Below are 23184 nucleotides of genomic sequence, written 5' to 3' on the forward strand. Positions count from 1 at the left end.
ATTTTGTTGTATTTTCACTATATCTCAGTTATTACTAAATGGATTTTATTCAAACTTAAAATAGATGTTCCACCTCATCACCCACATCATGTGACATAAGGTGCATAACTCTGACACCATTTTTTTTTATGAATTATGCCCCTTTTTACTTAGAATTTAAGGTTGATTTTGATGCATTTTCACTTTATCTCAGTTACTACTGAATGGATTCGATTCAAACTTAAAATAGATGTTCCACCTCATCACCCACATCATGTGCCCACGTCATGTGACACAAGGTGCATAACTCTTACACCAAGTTTTCATGAATTATGTCCCCTTTTACTTAGAATTTAAGGTTAATTTTGTTGTATTTTCACTATATCTCAGTTATTACTAAATGGATTTGATTCAAACTTAAAATAGTCATTCCACCTCATCACCCAGATGATGTGACATAAGGTGCTTAACTCTGACATAAATTTTTTATGAATTATGTCCCCTTTTACTTAAAATTTAAGGTTGATTTTGATGTATTTTCACCAAATCATCACCAACATCATGTGACACAAGGTGCGTAACTCTGACACCAATTTTTCATGAATTATGCCCCTTTTTACTTAGAATTTAAGGTTAATTTTGATGTATTTTCACTATATCTCAATTACTACTGAATGGATTTGATTCAGACTTAAAATAGATGTTCCACCTCATCACCCACATCATGTGACGCAAGGTGCATAACTCTGACACTATTTTTCTTGAATTGTGTCCCCTTTTACCTAGAATTTAAGGTTAATTTTGATGTATTTTCACTATATCTCATTCTGATTGGCTTAGAGCCAAAGGGAAGTAACCTTTTTTTAACCTTTGTACTGAGTTTCTTCCCCTTAAATTCCAGGAATTAGTCTATTTTTAGAAATCCTATTTTTAGATTTTCAATATTTTAGGTATTTTTCTAACTTTTTTATTATAAGTTCTATGTAAAAATAAAAACATTTTTCCGTGGTAACATGGGTCGGTAAGACACTTTTTTGTATTCACTTTTAGTGTATCTCTAATATTAGAGATTCAATATATTTACTAGTATTACTATACTAGTATTATACTAGTATTACTTATATGTGGAAGCCCAGGATGAAGTACTCCAAAGTATTTTTAAGATTCCTTATGGTTGCCATTCTTCTGTGACAAGACCGTATGGTGGGGGTATGAGTCACTCCTGTGACAGTTCTAGTTTGTGTAAAAATCTCATTCTTTTATGTAACAATCCTTATCGTCTTTGTAAGAGGCTTTTGAATGGTTTGCTAAAAACATGTGCTAGATTACCCTACAAGGTGGTATGTACATGAAGATGAACATGAACAATCCTTATCTTCTTTGTGTAAGAGAATTTTGACATTTTTCTTTCAGACACACTGTTGTACAATAGATACAAGGCGCTATGTACATGAAGATGACTTCCTCAAACTTACAGCATTTATTGAATGTGAGCATCCAATTGCTGACTTGTATTCATTTGTTGGAAACTTGACAATAGTTAAGGACAGTGGTGAACATATTGTTAAACCATTAGGACCAGAAAATATACTGTTAAGAGGTGCTCGGTTAAAAAATACACCATTTATCTATGGTAAGAGAAATATTTATCATTATGTCATTATTTTTTTCCCTTTTTATGCAGTTTGTCTTGATTCTTATAAAGGATAAAAAGAAGGTCAGTAGCATACAGTTGTGCTTTATTTTCCATTATCATGAAGAGTTTTTATGTCAGTTGACTGTAAATGACTTTCCATTATCAGCTCAGAGCATGTGCTTCTTTTTTTTCAAACTTTGCAAGCAGGTCATTTAAGAAGTTGCACATAAGTCTTAATTCTTCTTAGAAATCAAGTAATTTGCTATAACAGTTACCTTTCTACAGCAAATGATGTTTGCTCAAGATTGGGAATACTGTTTTGTCAGATAAGGGATGTAATATCACATAATGCAGCTATTAGCCATCAGATTTGATATCATAATGTTCTCTTACCTGTTTGTTTATTGCAGAATACGCAATGCTTTATTTTCTTTCTTTGTGTAACTGACAAGGAACCATGTAAAAATGCTAGATAGGACAGCTTTTAAATGTTTATTGATAAACTAAATAAAATGTTAAAAATCTGGATCAAAACTCTGCATGTCTGTTTAACTAAGAAGGTCATGCAGTAAATAACGTCACTGCCTGAATATTTTTTTAAAGTAAATTAAATAAATATAAATGTAATGCAACACAATGCAGGATTATCTAAGGAAAGACTTTGAGCATGAATGAACAGATTCCATTAATTAGTATTTCACCAGCACTTTTTGTTGTAACACATATACTGGGTTGGTCCTGCGATGCGATATTTTCACATTTATCAAGAAAGTTTTGAAATTATCATTTCTTTTATCAATGTCTGATAACAGCTGCAAAAGACATGTTTATCATCCTGTGTACCTGATTTTATGGTCTAAGCTTAGAAAACAGACATACCACAACATGAAAGGTGGCCCGATGGTCTAGTGGTAACACGCTAGATTGTCAGTCCAGAGGTCCATGGTTCGAATCCCGGTCCAGGCACTGGAAATTTCTGAGATGCTCTTAAGTGTCTCCCACCTAAGAGGCTAGTAATGGTTCTTCCCAGAAAAGACAACTTCGCCTGTATCAGTGCTAAACACTGGGCATGTTAAGGAACCAGACTGTCTATTCCCAAAGAGCTAGGCTAAGTTAGCCTGACAGGCCTGTACCTAAAAGGAGTTCTCTCTCTCTGTTCTGGGGACTTTGTCTGTCCCTGTGGTCAGATCTCTCTGTGTCTGTACAAGTAGAGGATGAATTTGGTGCCCTGAGTAGCTGCCTTTGCCCTATGGGCCTTTGAACGTGTTTATCTTGAAAAGGATGCTATATAAATCTGGTATAATAATTATAATAATAATACCATTGAAAACTATTTGAATTTTTTTGTTTGGTTTTACCAAGGAAGTCCTGTTTCAAAATATGACATGTTTCTTTTTCAGGATGTGCCATATATACAGGCCAAGAAACTAAAATGGCCTTGAATTCCAATACCAAAGTTACCAAGTTTTCTCGTGTTGAGAGGTAATATGTCTGATAAATTCTCCACTTCTCTTTACAATAAATAGTGGATTATTTCTTTGTTTCAATGTAATATCAAATTAACGTAAACCAAGTGAACACCAGATGCAGTATGAATGAACATGCTGTAAGATCATGCTGTTCATTAGTGAAAGATATTTTGAACTTACATGTAAACCAATCAATGTTGTTCCTGTTTCTTGTCGTGTTCAACAGTTTTGACCAGATTTTGCTCATTTTGTAGTTCCATACCAGAGAATAATATATTCAATATATTTCACTAATTCACTGAAAAGCATGTAATAAAACTTCTTTTTTTAAATTGATTTTGTTTCTCTTTCATGCATTTTCTTGCCTTCTGCATACGCTCGAAATTAGAATGTAATATCCATTGATGGCAAATTTTTCATTCTTGCAACTTTTATGCAAATATTTTGGTAAACTTTTATCATAATTCATTAAATCTGATCTAATTAATAGGTTTTTTTGTTATACTTGAAGCATGACAATTATTATCATTGCATGTGAAGATCATAGCATGTATTTTCAGTATTCAGGTAATACTGGTAATAAAATTTAGTGTCAATTAAAAACTCACAAACCACCATTTCTTTTCAAAATTGCCTGACTTTTTGAAGAAAAATAAGGCATATTTATTAAAATATCAACTTTCAATTTTTTCAAAAATAGGTATTTGTTTGCATTAGTTTCTATATGTATTTCTTTTTTTTCCAGACGTATGAATACGTTTCTCTTGATATTTCTTGTGATATTGTTGTTAGAGTCTGTGTTCTCTACATGTATGAAATACTGGTATGTGTTCAGGCCAACAGTAGGCCAGCCATGGTATGTTCCACAGATTGAAATTGATGCTCAAGTTACGGTATGTATCATTAAAATGATTTAAAGTGTTTTGAATATATGTACTGTAGTTCACTGTAAAATCTTCAGTAGGTATATAACTAAGGAGAATATCTGGTTGAAAGGGAAAAGATCATTTAAGGTGTAACAGTTAACTGGTGCCATATGGACTTAGTGTCATCATTTTCTGGCCCTTTGGGATCATGGAGTACATTCAATTTTACTACTTGCTATTATTTTGCTTGGTGACGTTCTATGCTTCCAGAAGACCATTGAAATTTTAGCTGGATTGAGACTAACACATTCATAAGACACATGTAGAGTCAACTTTTGCATTTCCATACAATTATACCTCTTTATTTTATGCTAACTAGTGAAATACTGTATTCTATCAGTTAAATATTTTTATATCTCATCACGTACACTGTGAAAATATGAAATCTATATATTCACACTGTGAGAAATATAGCTCCGCCCCCTCATACATTGTGTATGAATTTTAAATTATTTGCTTAAAACAGGACGAAAATTGTAGTCACACTTTGTTCTTTATAGTATATTTCTCGATTCAAATTATTTTACTTAATGAGAATTTCATAACGTTATGCAGCAAAAAATAAAATAAAATGGAACTTTATATTGTGTGCATCTTTCTAATGTCACAACACGTCTGACGTCATGTCTGAATAATTTGACACTGATGCAGTGAACTATATTTTCAGGTTAGACGGGTATTTGAAGACTTCCTTGCTTATATTGTTTTATATAATTACGTCATTCCAATATCATTGTATGTTACTATAGGTAAGTCTCTTTATTTCATCACAATATAGAGTGGTGGAACCTATGCTCACGTTATTCCCATGCTCGCGGTATTTCGATAAATATGCTCTCTGCAGAAGCACTGATAAAAATATTTTATCGTGCTATGTTCAACATCGGCCAGTGGTGAAATGCCTTTACAACAAACGTAGCGATAGCCGCTCACGTGACGTGTACAGCAGCCGATACATTTTACGCAATCTGTATCCGTCGCACAAATCTTACACAAATATGTCAAAATCACTCAACTAAAGTTAGTTTTTTAGAAACCATGCATTACATTCAGATATAAGATACATTTAAGAGCAAGATGCGATGAATGTGACGCCTGGCTACACAATGAGTGCCTTTCAGACCATGAAAAGATCGATGTTGATCTTAGTATTTTGACAAAGTCCAAATGGTTCTTTCTGAGATGTAGAGAGGAGTAAATTTCCTACACACAAAAGAAGTGTAGAAAACATTAGCGAGTTAATCACTGTCGTTTGTCTGAATCTTTAATACTTGAACATTCTGTTTTTAAACAACATTATTATACGTTTTTAAGCTTTGTTCCAATAATGACTCCATTCCTGTAAGGGAAATATACACATAGAGGCACATACTAAATTTTATCCTCATTTCTCTTGTTTTTCACATAATAAATGAGTAATGTTCTAAATATTATATTCACATATGCTTGTTTGTTCATTTTTAGCCTGCTGATTTTTTTTCACCCTTAGTTTAATCGATATTACATACCGCCAGCATAGGTTCCCTTTAGGGCGAATTTTCACCTTTTCACGTATGCCGTGTCGATAGCTCACGAGACGACTAAGTCACATGATGACGCACATCAACAACATTTTTCGATAAAAGGAGGATAACTTTATGTTTTTGCATTGGCAAATCGAAATAATAATTTTTTCTTGCTTCTTAAAAAGATTATATATGTACAAAATACCGCGAGCATAGGTTCCACCACTCTAGTATATAGTCATACCAGTCAGTCAAATTGCAGTGTATCTGTTACTAAGTTTAAGATAGTGGCTTTATTTCTTGATACTACTTAGAACAACTGAACATTTGATCAAAAGGTTCCAGAAAAGGAAAGCATCATAAATAATGTTTTTTTTTAGAAGTTACAAGGGGAAAACTGGACTTAAGATGAAACAAGACAGTTAAAATACACAAACAAAACTTCTTTAGTAACATCCATTTTTTTAAGACAAAGTTCAGCTGTTTCAAAGAAAAATGTTTGACCCCTTGGTTTTTCAAAATTTAGGTTAAATCCTTGTTAAATTAAATCCTTGTTAAATTTCTAATGTTAAGTTTCAAGTCCAGTAATACATTATGCAAATTGGAAAAATATGCAGTGACAGTTGTAAATGAAAATCATGATTTGGTCATAAATGCTGTAAAAATGGTAATGACCAGAGACTAATAATCTGTTAATGGTAAGTTAAAGCTTGAATTAACATGTACATCACTAAAAACATAACACTTAAACTATTTCATAATGAAATAATTTGAAATTAAGAAAGTGGTGACTGTCTACAATTCGACAAGTAAATTAAAATATCCCTAGAAGTCAAAGAAACCGTTGATAAAAGCTGTTGCTTTGTTTGAGATACTGATTTTATTCATGGCAAATTTTCAGAACTCCAAAAGTTTGTTGGTTCCATGTTTTTTGCCTGGGATAAAGATATGTTTGACCCGGGAACCAATGAACGAGCCAAGGCAAATACATCTGATTTAAATGAGGAGCTAGGCCAGGTAAATATACCTCTTTTGTGATATTTCATACAATTAGCATTATACTATATTATTTCAAAACAAACAAGATCTGCAGAAAATTTCTTTTATGCATATTTTAGAAAATCTAAAATGTCTTTTTAACGTTATTTTTGGGCCTAGCAGATTGAAATTCATTGAAATGAGGGAGCAGGAAAATTTCTGATGTTGCTTCACATTGCGCTTTACATTTTTGACATAATTATAGTAAAATTCTGGTATCTCATTTGATAATGAGGCATATGTAAACATGTGCAAGCAGTCTAAAATATTGACCTTGGAAAAACTTTGGCTTTGTTACTAGTATTTGTCACAGCAATTGAAGTACAAGCTTTGTACTATTGTAGGAAAAGCATTTAGACTAAATATTTTAGTTCTAAACTCCTTAAAACAACAAGCAAACAAATGAGGAATTAATATTTCAGGTGGAGTACCTGTTTACAGACAAGACAGGGACTTTAACAGAGAATGATATGCAGTTTAGAATGTGTTCTATTAATGGTAAAAGATACGAGGAACTTGGAGGAATGCTGTGTGAAACTTACCCTGCCGGCAATGCTCCCAACCCCGTACCCGTTCTCAGCGTAAGATCTCCGCATGATTCATAATCACCGTTATCTATTATTAAATTTCTTAGCCATCCCAAAAATAATATGTAACTTTGTTTTTCTTATTTTATTGTTTTGACATGTTTCTTTTAAGTTGATAAAAGGTAGTTGTTTCATTAAGCATTTTTAGAAGATTGTCTATCAGTCTGAGAATAAAACGAAAAATTGCTGGTAAGGAGTGGAGATGGAAGCTTATGCAGAGTCCTGTATCATGAGAACTGTTTTGTTTTGAGATACTAGTTTTGTACTGTGCAGAAAGCAATGATTCATTTTGCTATTTTTACAGCTGAAATCGAACCTGCATAGCAAAAAAATAGCTATATTTTCCTCTAAATAAGGTCATATCTTCCTCTTGTATTATAAAAGAAAACATTCCATAATATACATAGTGAATAATTTTATGAGAGTTGGAGTTTATATATTTTTCAACCTTAGTCTTCAAATTTGACTCACGACTGATGATTATGCCATAATGTGTTTACTTCTCAGGTGCAAAAGTTCAAAAGTAAATTGGCATCAGTTTTTGCAAATTGGAATTTTTGTTATCATGACATTCTAATGTCTAGGTTTCAGATTTGGAAATTTCCCTTTTTGGCATTTATAGCACTATATTTTCCACTGCAGAAAGCCACAGGTTGTTGTAAAACATAAAAACAAAAATACAAAGTACATTTATGAGTACTGTGAAATCATTAATATTCATGTGGGGGGTGGGGGGGGACTATTTTCCGTGGATTTAGTGGTTAAATCAGACCAGAAAACCAGTGAACAAAATTCCCATGTATTGTGTAGTATATATAGATAAACAAGATCTGGTGTTTATCACAAAAGTTGATAAGAATTTGCAGAATTTTTTATTTGTTGTATTTTATAAATCTTTAGTTTTCTATTTCGTAACATGTTTTTAAATATTTATATAACAGCCAAGTTTACCACCATTTGTAAGTGTATTTACCCTGTATATAAATGTCCTTGTGTAACTGCCTGAACACACACACTCACTCACACATATACATGTTTAACCAAGATTTTATATGTTTGAAACCACAGATCTTCCTTGAATACAATCATGTAATTGTTCTCCATAATTATACCATTTATTTCTTTACTTCCCTTTACCAAGAAGAAATGTGCTAAGTTGATTTTCTCTACCAAGAAAATGCCCCACAAGTTGATAAATGAATTAACAACTAATCTACTGTTTACAGCGGAACATGCTATGCTAAAAAGATAATTCATGAAGTGGTTTGCATATTCAAAAAAAATGTTCAGTGTTCTAAGTAAGTTGTGTCACGTCATGATAAGTAATGGCATATAAAGAAATGCATACCATGGTTCCAGTCCTTAGCAGTTACTTGTAATAGGAAGTAGTAATGGGAGCCAGATATGCCTGAAGTTACATTTTAATTCGTTTACATCAACATCTGTACAATATTTTCTGTAATTTTTATATTTGAATTGCCTTTGGCTTAATCTTTGATTTTGGAAAATCCCTACTTACTGTTACAGTATCCAAAAATATTTATACAAATTTGACCCTCACAAACTAACACTATCCCAGTCCATAATATTAAGGTTACTATCAGCACTGACCTAATTTTTAAGGTCTGCTTATGCACTGCAGTATAAGCATAAATTATGAAGCTGTCTTTGCATACAGAGATTGTGGGTTTTAGTCCCAAAAGGATTTCTTGGTGTAGGTGTAGTTAAAACATCAAATTTAGGTGGCCTATGTGAAACTGTGGTTCTGAGACTCTGCCCCTCTGCTCTGTTGGTTGGAGACCTGCTTGTGTTCTCATATAAGGATGTTGTCTATCTGGCTGGTTCTGCCTGCCTGTCTATAACAATGTTTGGGGAGTCACCTGGGTTCTTTCTTGACAGTTTAAAAGCTGGGAAGTCACTATATGACATGTATTGTGATGGTGTCAATAAAAACCCAACTCAAATGAAACAAACTTGATATGATTTTCAGGGATAAATCAATGTATAAAAGACTGTATTTATATAACTTGAATATTGTTTGTCTCAGAATATGTACTTCCAACATACAAACACTGAAAAGAAAACCATAGACATCTCGACACCTGAGTAAAGTTGCTCCATGTTAGCATTAAAATAGTTTTAACACTTTGTAATTAAATAAATTCTAAATTTAAACAGATTTTGAAATACAAATGCAACTTTTCTTATTCCATTAGGATGAGATGGAGACGTTTCTTACAGTGTTGGTTCTGTGTCATAATGTACGTGTAGATCACCCGAATGCTGCCGACCTCGGAGCCTCTACCATGTATAGCTATGGAGGATTTGATTATGAATATCAGGCATCCTCTCCTGACGAGAAAGCTTTTATTGAGGCTTGTAGAAGGTACGGAAATTTCTGGTAAACTTTGACACAAGTAACAACTTATACATAAAAAAATATGGGAAAAATGAATCGTGTTACACCATCAGTCTATGACTTGGTAGTTTTTGATGTTCTTTGTTCTGTGAAGTTTCTTCATAGTGACTGACTTAGAACCAGGTACTCCTGTTCTGTGTCGGTTGGAGCCCTGTTAATGTCATCATGAGAAGAAGCCGTTCAGCTGGCGTACAGAATGTTAGTGGTTCTACTCAGGCGCCTGTCCTTACCTGAAATGGTGCCTGTCCTTACCTGAAATGGCGGGCCTGTCCTTACCTGAAATGGCGCCTGTCCTTACCTGAAATGGCGCCTGTCCTTACCTGAAATGGCGGGCCTGTCCTTACCTGAAATGGCGCCTGTCCTTACCTGAAATGGTGCCTGTCCTTACCTGAAATGGCGGGCATGTCCTTACCTGAAATGGCGGGCCTGTCCTTACCTGAAATGGCGGGCCTGTCCTTACCTGAAATGGCGCCTGTCCTTACCTGAAATGGCGGGCCTGTCCTTACCTGAAATGGTGCCTGTCATTAACTGAAATGGCGGGCCTGTCCTTACCTGAAATGGCGCGCCTGTCCTTACCTGAAATGGTGCCTGAATGGGCAACTTGGGTCTTCCTGTACCATCAAAAGCTAGAAATTTCGGTATGACATGAATGATGTAAGTTCAACATAAAGCAAACAAGCTTAAGAAGTGTAAGAGTGGTACTTTTGATAAGAGCAAAATCACTCTGAAGATTATCATTTTTGTTAGCTTACCTGTTACAAAGTGACAAGGTGAGTGATTGTGACCGCTTGATGTCCATCATCCGTCAACAATTTCTAAAAAAAATCTTCTTGAAAACCACTGGGCAGAATTACACCAAACTTCACAGGAATGGTCCTTGGGTGGCCCCCTTTCAAAATTTTCCAAAGAATTGAATTCCATGCAGAACTCTGGTTGCCATGGAAACCGAAAGGAAAAACTTTAAAAATCTTCTTGTCCAAAAACACAGGGCCTAGGGCTTTGATATCTGGTGTGTAGCATCATCTAGTGGTCCTCTACCAAAATTGTTCAAATTATCCCCCTAGGGTCAAATATGGCCCAGCCCCGGGGGTCACATGGTTTATATAGACTTATATAGGGAAAACTTTGAAAATCTTCTTGTACAAAACCACATGGCCTAGGGCTTTGATATTTGGTACATAGCATTATCTAGTGGTCCTCTACCAAGATTATTCAAATTATCCCCCTAGGGTCAAATATGGCCCCACCCCGGGAGTCCCAAGTTTTACATAGACTTTATACTATTAGGGAAAAACGTTTAAAAATTTTCTTGTCTGAAACCACAACACTTAGACCTTTGATATTTGGTTTGTAGCGTTGTCTTATGGTCCTCAACCAAAATTGTTCAAATTGTACCCCTTGGGTGAAAAGAGGCCTTGCCCTAGGGGTTTCAAGTTTTATATAGACTTATATAGGAAAAAGCTTTAAAATCTTCTTGTCTGAAAGCATACGACCTAGGCTTTTGATATTTGGTATGATGCATTGTCTAGTAGTCTTCTACCAAAATTGTTCAAATTATGCCCCTAGGTTTAAAAGAGGCCCCGCCCTGGGGTTACTTAGTTATTATATGAGTTCTATAGGAAAAATACTTAAAAAAATCATCTGATCCTATTTCCAAGACTGTTTAATTATAATTACCTGATGACCCCAAGTTTTATGTTGTCACTTGATTGTGACCTTGACCTACTGACCTACTTTCTTGTTTTTTTAAGATACAGCCTTGAAATTGTGATGACATACACAGTTTTGCACACAAATCGTAAAACTGACTTTCATTGACCATGAATGTGACCTACTGACTTTCTTAATATTTTATCAACAGTTTGACATTTGAAACATGTAGCTCATATTACTCAGGTAAGCGATCCAGTGTCATCATGACCCTCTTGTTGTAATACTCGTTTTATGTTTCATTATCTGAAATACATCATATGAATTATAGATTTGGTGTGGTTTTCCATGGGACACATGATGACAAATTGGAGGTTACATTTAAAGGAGAAATGCGAAGATACAAACTGTTACATTCCCTTGAATTTGATCCGACGAGAAAACGCATGAGTGTCATAGTCCAGAATGAGAATGGTAAGTTGTAGCTTATACATAGCAGTTTGTACATAGGTTTTGAACTCTTGATGAATTGTTTTGTTATGAAATCATAGCTATTGTTAACTAGGGAATGCTGATACTGAGTTGTTGTTTAAAAGAACATGGGTACCTGTCCGGCCCGGCCTGCACATAATTTTCACAGGTATAGTTTATTAAAATTTATTAAAAATGTCCTAGGTTATTTCTTCAAGAATAAGTCTAAATGCACCATAGATGTTCTACACTTCAAAATTCTGCCTTCAAATACATTCTTGATGACAAAGTCCCCCATTTAAATGGATATCTGTCAAAATCCAGAATTATTTCCTGTATTTAAACAGATGTTATACTTTGTTGAAGAGTCTGTTGAAATTTGTGCATGGGGCCTCCGTGGCCAAGTGGTTAAGGTCACTGACTTCAAATCACTTGCCCCTCATCGATGTGGGTTCGAGCCTCACTCTGGGCATTGAATTCTTCATGTGAGGAAGCCATCTAGCTGGCTTACGGAAGGTCGGTGGTTCTACCCAGGTGCCCCCTCGTGATGAAATAATGCACGGAGGGGCACCTTGGGTCTTCCTCCACCATTAAAGCTGGAAAGTCGCCATATGACCTATTATGTGTCGGTGCGACGTTAAATCCAACAAAAAAAAAAAAAAAAAAAAAAAAAAAAATTGTGCAAGTCATTTGTAGTTTGAGCAAATGAAGCAAACTTAAGTTACAGTGTTTCCAGTATAATTAGTTCTGACTTACCAGAGAAACATGAAAAAGTGTTGTTTGTCAGTGATTGAGATTCTACTTGCACCTTCTGTTGTTGGAATGAAGTGATTTGGTCTATACTACATGTGTATCATATGATATTGTCTTTGGGACTGGCAGTAATGTTCATGAGTTCTAGCCATCTTTGTTAGAATAATACGTGTGTATATAGAGATACTGGACTGAACAATGAGTGCAGGAGAAGAGAAGTATTTAACTTAATCAGGTTCAAGTGAACAAAGTGGGACTGTAGATGATTTTGTGCCGATTGGAATATTTTCAGTTTGTGTAATGGAACATACTTTGTTTGTTTCAGATGAGATATATTTGTTATGTAAAGGAGCAGAAAGTGCCATATTGGACAGGGTGATAGAGGGAGATAAGTCTGGCACCCTGCTTCATGTCAATGAATATGCTGTGGTATGTTGTCTTGTGTGTCAAATTCACTTGCTTACTGTGTACAATTGTTAAAGTGTTGCTCTTCATGTACATGTACTATATCATGTGAGGGAGCTCCAGCCCCACCTATTTAACACAGTTCAATCACAGTGTTGTGTGAGGATTTGACAGAAAACAATGTGTGTGAAGTCATTCACCGTTCAACTCTCATTCATGTTTGGATGTAATGTTTTTTAATGGAAATCATAAATTAATTTACAATTTACAATCCAGGTTAGATCTTGTGTCCACAAGTGAAATGTTTTGATAGAAATATTTTTGTTTGTTTGTTTTTAGTGGTTTTAAATAAAAATTTACTCTGCTTAATAGTATGTGGCTAGTAAAATTAAATACCAGTTACCTGATCTTGCTTGGAATAATGCTGTGAGTGGCACTGGGATCTTCCTCCACTATCAAAAGCATGAGAGTAGATATAAGAGCTAAATTTGTGTGACTTTAAAAGCTAAAAATCACACTAAAATGAGCCGCGCCATGAGAAAATCAACAAAGTGGCTTTGCGACCAGCATGGATCCAGACCAGACTGCGCATCCGCGCAGTCTGGTCTGGATCCATGCTGTTCGCTAACGGTTTCTCTAATTGCAATAGGCTTTGAAAGCGAACAGCATGGATCCTGACCAGACTGCGCGGATGCGCAGGCTGGTCTGGATCCATGCTGGTCGCAAACCCACTATGTTGGTTTTCTCATGGCACGGCTCAAATAAGTTTATAAAATTGATTTTTGTGCTGTGATATTATGGCACATTTCTCACTGTTATATTTGAATAATGCACCAAAAATCATGTAAATATATTTTGATATTACACATACATTACAGCTAGGACTGCGGACCCTGGTGATTGCAATGAGACAACTGGAACCAGAAGAGTTTACAAAGTTTGACCAAATGTTGTCAGATGCAAGAAAATCCCTGCAGGACAGGGAACAAAAGGTGCTGTATCATTCCGCACAGTCTAGTCAGGATCCATGCTGTTCGCTTTTCAAAGCCTATTGCAATTAGAGAAACCGTTAGTGAACAGCATGGATCCTGACCAGACTGCACGGATGCGCAGGCTGGTCTGGATCCATGCTGGTCGCAAATGCACTATGTTGGTTTTCTCATGGCATGACTCAGTTAAAATATGATAAACAGAATTCATTTTGTCAGTAATACTCGCTGTAAAACCTTATGGTTAAGAGTGATAATACAGTTGTGTTGGTTGGCATTTAAGCCCAGTCAACTAGAGTCAAGTCATACCAGAGACTTTATAAAACTTTACAAGTATGTTCCTCACTTGGGGCTGAGCATGAAGAGTACTATGTGTAATTCTAAGACTGATCAGCCTGGTGTCAGTATAATGTGACTGGATTGGGTATAATGTTGTGTGTCTACAGCGTGATATTTCATTAAGGCAGCATTGTATTGTTACATATTGTGTTTACTGCTTCAAGAAGCATCAATGCTACATGACTAGATTTTTAAAAAGAAAATGCTTAATCTGGACACACATACAGTGATAATGCATTATTCAAATACCAAAGAAGGAACAAGGAATTATTCAGAGAAATTTTTAAGTTTTCAGCACCAAAAATTTGAAAGTCTTCCCAAACTGAAATCCCAAATTGAAATATCTTGTCTACCAATGCACTAAAGCTACTTACTTTGAAATCATTTTATTGTTTGGGTATAACATTTTGTGTTTGGTAAAAATTGCTACTTCATATGGGTTTCAAATTATGTCAGTATTGTCAAATTTGTCAGCTCAACGCAAGAAATAGATAACTGCATTGACTTTAAGAAGGACTTATTCACTTTTTGCGCTAAGGTGACGATTATTTTATTATTTAATTATTATTGGGAACTGTGTTTATTCATTGAGATTAAATATTGTAAATTTACACAACCGTGCCATCCATGAAAATTAATCTGACACAAATATTACTGATTTAACAGTAAAGAAGATGGTTTAAAGCAGACATTAACATTTTGTAAAATATTTTGCGTATTTAACATGTTCTTCCTTTTATTCAAACATTTGACACTTTGTAAATACGTGTTTGTATTGTTGTTTTTATGTTTGTATATATTTGATTTCTGCAGTGCAAACTGTAGTTTTTCTCCTTTTATTAGTTACTGTAATAATAATATTTTCATTAAATTAAATGTTATGTCAGATTTATTATTATTATTATCATTATTATTATTTATTTATTATTACAGCTTGCAGAAGCATTTGATTTTGTAGAGAGGGATTTCCAGTTGCTAGGGGCAACCGCTGTAGAGGACAGACTGCAAGATAATGTTCCTGAAACAATACAGGCCCTTCTTACTGCTGGTATCAAGGTAACTTGTTGCATTTAGAAGAGAAAATTTTTCAAATATCAAAATAATATTTTGACTTAGAAAAAATGATGACACAAAGATGCACAGGTAAACCTGGATTATCTGCCACTCGTGTTCAGGAATCACTTACTTTAAGAAGGCCTCCGTGGCCGAGTGGTTAAGGTCGCTGACTTCAAATCATTTGCCCCTCATCGATGTGGGTTCGAGGCTCACACAAGGGTTAAATTCTTCATGTGAGGAAGCCATCCTGCTGGCCTACAGAAGGTCGGTAGTTCTACCCAGGTGCCCGCTTGTGATGAAATAATGCGTAATGGGGCACCTGGGGTCTTCCTCCACCACCTAAGCAAAGAAGTATAAAATACACAGAATGGCAACTGGCTGTAATCTCGCGTGAGCTCGTGTCAGAACGTGATTCGGCGTTATCTTACTAAAAACAAACATCGGCGAGCATGCAGTTACAATTTGTACCTTTAAAACTACATTTAAAATACATGTTAGCTTCTAAAACAAAATTAGTTTAATGAGAAATGGTCTTAAGACACGAAGTACAGGGGGTTTTTTGCCATCGAAAGAAGCGTGGTCATACGGTGATAATTATTTTACCGATGAATAATTGCTTTCGCATACAAAATGGCGCGTGGAGAAAGCGCCACTTCCGGTAACGAGATCTCGTTTTTTTGTCATGGGAGGTTGGCGAGATTTGCTCTATATGCCTTTCAAGTTGCCAATCTATTTATTTTGTAGTTCTTTGACCTAAGTTACAGCAATAACAAAACTTGTATTTTGCACATTAAAGTCGAACTCTATAGTTTGGACTTAAAATATTAACTTGTACAGATTATGATGTTTTTAGCTCGACTATTCGAAGAATACGGGAGCTATTCTACTCGCCCCGGTATCGGCGTGAGCGTTAGCATGAGCGTCACACAAATGTTTGCGTACAACCCCAAATATTTTCAAAGTCCATTGAGATATTGCTTTCATATTTTACATACTTGTTAACCATCATGACCCCAGTTTGTAAAAAGGAGGAGGCAACTCTATCAAGCATTTTGACAGAATTATGGCCCCTTTTCAACTTAGAATATGCTTAATGTAATGTTAAAGTTTGCGTACCACCCCAAATATTTTCAAAGTCCATTGAGATATTGCTTTCATATTTTGCATACTTGTTTACCATCATGACCCCAGTCTGTAAACAGGAGCAGACAACTCTATCAAGCATTTTGACTAAATTTTGGCCCCTTTTCAACTTAGAATATGCTTAATGTAATGTTAAAGTTTGCGTACCACCCCAAATATTTTCAAAGTCCATTGAGATATTGCTTTCATATTTTGCATACTTGTTTACCATCATGACCCCAGTCTGTAAACAGGAGCAGACAACTCTATCAAGCATTTTGACTGAATTATGGCCCCTTTTCGACTTAGAATATGCTTATTGTAATGTTAAAGTTTTACTCATAGCTTATATTATACTATCAAGCACTGAGAATAGTCAAGCGCGCTGTCAACTGACAGCTCTTGTTATATGTATTGTGATTAGTTTGGGCAGTTGATGATGCACACTAAATTGTGGGGTTAGGAAAGCAGCATATGGTTTTAAAACTTTGGTTTATAATTGTATGTGCTTTTATCAAAGTATGTTTAAAAGTACCACGTTTACCATTATCCTCACTTCCTCTTAATTCATATTTGCTGACTGCTTAACCATATTAATATTTACCAGGTGTGGGTGTTGACTGGAGACAAAGAAGAGACTGCAATCAATATTAGTCATTCAGCCGGACATTTTTCTTGTGAAATGAATGAATTGAAAATTACACAACAGCAGTCTAGCTTAGACTGTGCCGAACTGATACGTAAACATTCCTCTACGTAAGTATGCCATTGCATTTTTATGATGTTTTTTATGCATGTGAAATGCTTATTTTCTAGTCAACTTGGGCCTCTTTTTTCTGTAATAGTTTGCAAGTAAAACCTTTAATTGACCTTCCTTTAATTGACCTTCTATGTATTATTATTATTCTAGATTTATATAGCATCCTTTCATCAAAAACATATTCAAAGGTACTGTGCATACAAAGGCAGCCACTCAGGGCCCCAAGTTTATCCTCTTCTAGTAAAGACACGTTTTTACCTGAGGTATAGAGCCAGAGAAAGCCTCCAGAACAGAGAAATGTTTATAACAGGCATTTCCCGTCAACTTAGCTCTTGCGGATAGATCCTTGATTCTTCATTGTGCCTGGTGTATGGCACCAATACATGTGAAACCCTCTTCCCTGGTATGACCGGGCCACCCATATTTGTCTGTAGAGTTTTAGCCTTTGTTTTTAAGTATTTTTCTGTGGAAAATAACACTTCACAACAAACATGCTTATATCTGGTCTTTGATTATTAGCCCCCTACTGGTTGAAAACCAGTTTCAGGGACTATAGGAATGCGCTTTTCCGTCATTCCGGCATTTTGTCCATCTGTCTGCAATTTCGTGTCCGGTCCATAACTCTGTCATCCATGTAGGGATTTTAATATTACTTGGCACAAATGGTTCCCATGATGAGACAACGTGTTGTGCGCAAATTTCGAACCTCTAGCTCAAAGGTCAAGGTCACAATTGGAGGTCAAAGGTCAACAGGGCTTTTTTCCTGTCCGGTCCATAACTCTCCCATCCATGAAGGGATTTTAGTATCACTTGGCACAAATGTACCTCATAATAAGACGATGTGTCTTGCACAACTTTCAGACCCCTAGCTCAAAGGTCAAAGTCACACTAAGCAGTCAAATGTTAACATGGCATGAACAGGGTCTGTTTCTTGTCCGGTCCATAACTCTATCATTCATTAAGAGATTTTAATATCACTTGGCCTAAATGTTCCCATGATAAGACGACATGTCATGCGCAAATCCTGGACCCCTTGCGCAAAGTTCAAGGTCACAATTGGGGGGTCAAAGGTCAACAGGGCTTTTTCCCTGTCTGGTCCATAACTCTGCCATCCATGAAGGGATTTTGATATTACTTGGTACAAATGTTCAAAAGTTCCCGATGATGAGACGATTTGTTTTGCGCAAATCCAGGACTCATAGCTCAAACGTCAAGGTCACAATTGGGGGTCAAAAGTCAACAGGGCTTTTTTCCTGTCCAGTCCATAACTCTGCCATCCATGAAGGGATTTTGATATTACTTGGCACACATATTCCCCATGATGAGACAACATGTCATGCACAAGACCTGGACCCCTAGCTCAGAGGTCAAGGTCACAATTGGAGGTCAAAGGTCAATAGGTTTTTTTTCTGTCGGGTCCAGAACTCTGTCATCCATCTTGGCATAAATGTTCCCCATGATGAGAAAACGTGTCATGCACAACACCCAGAACCCTAGCTTAAAGGTGAAGGTCACACTTTGAGATCAAAGGTCAAGAGGATTTTTTTCCTGTCCTGTCTATTACTTTGTCATGCAAAACAGGATTTAAATATCAGTTGACACAAATATTCGCCTGGATGAGACAACATGTCTTTAGCAAAAACCGGGCCCTAGGTCTAAGGTCAAGGTCATACTTAGAGGTCAAAGGTCAAATTCAAGAATGACTCTGTCCATGGAGGGATTTTGATGTAACTTGGCACAAATGATCACCACTATGAGACGGATTGTCATGCACAAGAACCAGGTCCCTAGGTCGTAGGTCAAGGTCATACTTAGTTGTCAAAGGTCAAATTCAATAATGACTATTCGGAGCATTTCTTCTTCATGCATGGAGGGATTTTGATGTAACTTGGCACAAATGTTCACCACCATGAGGCACCCTTATTTTTAGAATTTCGTCCCTTTGTTTTACTATAAATAGATTGATTATATTGTAACTTTTTTATTACTGGCTGTAGGGAAAAATCGAGACCACTTTTCTGTGGTACAACATGCACGTGTTACATCCAAATTTTAGGTGTATTTTGACCAATCTCAACCTGGTAAAGAGTTTCTTGTGGACTTACATTATATAGATTTGTTTTGGATTTTTTTTCTTTTAAGGATTAATTTATCTTTGTTGTTACTATAAATAACTTATATGATAACTTTTTTATAATCGGCCAAAAAATTCCATTTGAAAAAGAACTGTAGGTTTTTATATATGCAAATTTTAATCCAAGTGTTTTGTTATAACATAATGTATATATAGTACAATATTGTTTATACATCATTGATAGATATCAGTTCATTATGTTATACTGCAGTAGAGAAAATAAGATGCCTTCCAGTAGGGGACTTTGTATTGCATGGCAATACTTCATTCACTTGTTAACCATGTATTTTTATAACTACTTTAATATTTATGTTTTGATGTTGGTATTATTTTACCTCTAGTCTAGAAAATGGAGTCAGATGTGGCGAGAAGTTTGCTTTGGTGATAGATGGTGCTAGTTTGGCTTACTGCCTGATTGAACATGCTGATATTCTCTGTGATCTCTGTTTAAAGTGTTCCGCAGTTCTTTGCTGTAGAATGACCCCACTACAGAAAGCTGAGGTATGCCCTATCATTTAGTTTTACTCTTACTACTTTTATATCAGTAGTAGAGAAAGTTTTAACAAGTTATTATGTCTCCCACCATACAGTGGTGTGGGAGACATATTGGTTTACTCCAGTCTGTGTGTGTGTGTGTGTGTGTGTCACAAAGCTTGTCCGCACTCTAAGTCAAACATTTTTTATCCGATCTTCCCCAAACTTAATCAAAATGTGTTTGACCATAAGACTTCGGCCAAGTTCGATAATTAGCCAAATCGGTCCAGGCATATTGGAGTTATGGCCCTTGAATTTCCAAAAATCGGCCTTTTTACTCTTGTCTGCACTCTAAGTCAAACATTTCTCATCCGATCTTCACCAAACTTGAACAAAATGTGTTTGACCATATGACCTCGCCCAAATGCGATAATGAGCCAAATCGTTCCAGGCATTTTGGAGTTCTGGCCCTTGAATTATAGTGAGTAAACAGTATATAAAGACTGACTTGCTATTTAGATGATTAGGTAGTTGTGGGAGACATTCGCTTTTCTCAAAAGCAGCTCTAGTATTATGTTTACTTTTCTTGTGGACTCTTACCACTATGCCCTGATCTAGTTTGTTCTGTTTTGGTTCACTCTGACACTGTTCTGGTCACCTGACATTCAAAGCTTTTACTGACAGAGGAATGCTCTAAGCACCACAGTGAGCATAGTTTCAGGTAAAAACGGAACTTTGGACAAACGACTGACCTCCGGTATGCCAGTAAGATGGCTTCATGGTATGAAAGAAAGTGACACTTAATGCATAGCCTGGCTCAGACCACAGTGTATGGCAAGAAATTCCAAGTTGCTGGACCTCTGTTCTAAATGTTGAAGTAGAAGTACGAGAGGCTAACATAAATCACAGACATGTTAGAAAGTGAAATAAGTTCCTGCTTTTCTGTACCTAGTACTTTTTGTTTTCATTTACATTCCGTATTAACCAGAAATGTGTACTTGCTTGTAGGTGGTGAAGTTAATAAAGAATTCCAAAACAAATCCAGTTACTGCTGCCATAGGAGATGGTGCCAATGATGTTAGTATGATAGAAGAAGCTCATGTAGGACTTGGTAAGTTTATATGTGCTGTGTCATGACTAAAGGTGCCAACTATGATATGATAAAGAAGGAACATGTAAGATTGTGTATCAAAGTATGTTAATATATGAGCTGTGTCATGACAAATGGTGTCAGTGCTGATAATGTTAAAAGTAATAAGATTCCTATCAAAATAAAAAAAATTGGATGAGACTTACTTCTTTCTTAAAAAAACACAACACATTCTAGTTTGTATTTGGTTGTATGAAAGGACGCCGATCAGATATATTTCACAATATTGCAGGTATAATGGGAAAAGAAGGACGTCAGGCTGTGAGAAACAGTGACTATGCATTTGCGAAATTTCATTTCCTGATGAAGGCACTCCTTGTACATGGACATTTTTACTACATCCGAATTGCTAATCTTGTTCAGTATTTCTTTTATAAGGTATGTTTTGTATTCTTGACCATTAATGTTATGTAGGTTGTACATGCAAGCCAGAGGATAAAAGTCAACATATGGTAAATAACTACAGTAATTCCTCATGACTCTTAGCCAGGTTTATACAATGTGTGTTTTACTTTAGTTTGATATTCAGGAAGTGTTTGGTCAGTGAATTGAAACCTCTTGTTGGGTCTTTATCCAGTTTTAGACTGACATGAAATATGCGTATTGTTATAATCTTAAAGTTATTCAGTTGGGACAAATAACTCAAAAGGTATAACCTTACTCAGAATTGAGAAAATGGACAAAGTGTATGTAATAACTTGAACACTTTCAGTATGCTGACAAGTAATGTTTACTTCTATAGTATCAAAGTATATTTGATAACCACCTAGTTTGAACCAGTGACCCAAGAATTCTGGTTTGTTGACAGTTGTTTGAAAGTTTCCTGATTCACATTTTTGAGTGACTGCCTGTGCAGACAACATTTGCTGCCCTTATTTCCGGAAAGTTTCTTCTTAAATCCTTACCTGACCATATATCTAATTGTATACTTTTGAAGGTCTTGAAATGTCCTTGAAAATGGGTCCAAACTTGAAAAGTTCTGAAATTTGGTATTGCTTTAAAAAGGATGAGAGAGAGAAAGAAGATCAGAGAGCTAATGAGCGGATAAGAGAGTTTGGTATTTTCACTATTGGAGACTATTTACTTTTAATTTTCTTTACACCGTGACATTTACATGTCATGAGAATTACTTTGAAGGCCACTTCATACTAAATATGAAATGCTTCACATAGTACTCGTAGGCATCACAGTTACTTGACATTCTTCACAACATAATGTCAATGATAGATGGTGCATTAACATGAGACAGCTATAAAAATGTGTTTGATATAAAGTTTCTGTATACCTGTTTTGAAGTTTACTTCAGGGTTATTTTGTTTCAAGCATTACAATAACATGTCTTACTTTTCAGAATGTAGCATTCATCACTGCCCAGTTGTTCTACACATTTTTCTCAGCATTCTCAGAACAAGTAAGTCTGTACTGTGATGCATGTCAAGAGATGAGTTTATACCATTGCAAATGTCAAGGAATAAATCTATACTATTTCATATGTCAAGGTATGAGACTAGTATACCATTACAAATGTCAAGGGATGAGTCTGTGATGTGGCAAATTTCAAGGGAAACTATTTATGTTGTTAACTTAGTTGATTTATTCTCAGGAATTAATCTTGCTTGATATTCTGTTTATCAAAATTGAGAAGTTAGTCATGGCTAAATAAGTGATCTGGTTTGTCCTTAAACTGAAAAACCTGTTTGTTGAAAGCTTTTCATCAATATTTAGTGAATAATGATATAGTTGGGTTTCATACTTAGAGGGCTAAACATTGCTTTAGGACGTTTTGTCTATTTGGCTGTTAAAAGTCTTCAATATCAAGGTTCCAAACATTGAAAGTTCCACCAGATTTAGATAGAAATATTCACAAAACACTTTCGAAGTTCGAAGTACCTTTATTAATTAATTGGACATTTTCCATAAGTTATATATATTTTGTACATTGATATCCTACACATGTACTGATGGCTGTCAGTTAATTTGACAACAGTATTAAGACTTGTCTCTGTTTCATTTTTCAGACATTGTATGAGAGTTGGTATTTGATGAATTTCAACATGGTATTTACTGCATTCCCTATACTGATGTATGGCATCTTTGAGCAGCATCTGAAACCAAGTCTCCTCATGGGAAATCCAAAACTTTACAGGTAGAAATCTTTGTCATGCTGACTTTTTTTCAGATTTCTAGTGTAAGAGTTTTGATAAAGTAATAAGAAAAAGGTACATTTGATAAATCCTTTTGTAAAACTGTCAGCTTCTTTTTTGCAGCATATTTATTCAGTCATGACTTGTTATGGTTTTATAACTTCTCAAATATTCACGG

At 35.5% G+C, this 23184-nt stretch overlaps 1 protein-coding gene across 8 annotated transcripts in view; it reads left to right on the forward strand.

Moving 5' to 3' along the window:
- LOC123554046 (phospholipid-transporting ATPase IF-like) overlaps positions 1-23184 on the forward strand; it is a 70529-nt gene that overhangs the window by 16442 nt on the left and 30903 nt on the right. For all 8 annotated transcript variants that reach the window (XR_008371771.1, XR_008371772.1, XM_045343906.2 and 5 more), the window contains exons 7-23: positions 1393-1612; positions 3016-3097; positions 3830-3977; positions 4678-4759; positions 6417-6532; positions 6976-7134; positions 9357-9526; positions 11541-11683; positions 12759-12862; positions 13717-13830; positions 15100-15222; positions 16952-17100; positions 19580-19739; positions 20721-20823; positions 21095-21240; positions 22214-22273; positions 22881-23008. Coding sequence is in view for 6 of the 8 variants with exons in the window: in XM_045343906.2 (XP_045199841.2) it covers positions 1393-1612; positions 3016-3097; positions 3830-3977; positions 4678-4759; positions 6417-6532; positions 6976-7134; positions 9357-9526; positions 11541-11683; positions 12759-12862; positions 13717-13830; positions 15100-15222; positions 16952-17100; positions 19580-19739; positions 20721-20823; positions 21095-21240; positions 22214-22273; positions 22881-23008 (2207 nt within the window). In the remaining 2 variants the exon portion in view is untranslated. The remainder of the gene's footprint in view (positions 1-1392; positions 1613-3015; positions 3098-3829; positions 3978-4677; positions 4760-6416; positions 6533-6975; positions 7135-9356; positions 9527-11540; positions 11684-12758; positions 12863-13716; positions 13831-15099; positions 15223-16951; positions 17101-19579; positions 19740-20720; positions 20824-21094; positions 21241-22213; positions 22274-22880; positions 23009-23184) is intronic.

The sequence above is a fragment of the Mercenaria mercenaria genome, chromosome 7, assembly GCF_021730395.1.
Source record: "Mercenaria mercenaria strain notata chromosome 7, MADL_Memer_1, whole genome shotgun sequence".
Lineage (NCBI taxonomy): Eukaryota > Metazoa > Mollusca > Bivalvia > Venerida > Veneridae > Mercenaria > Mercenaria mercenaria.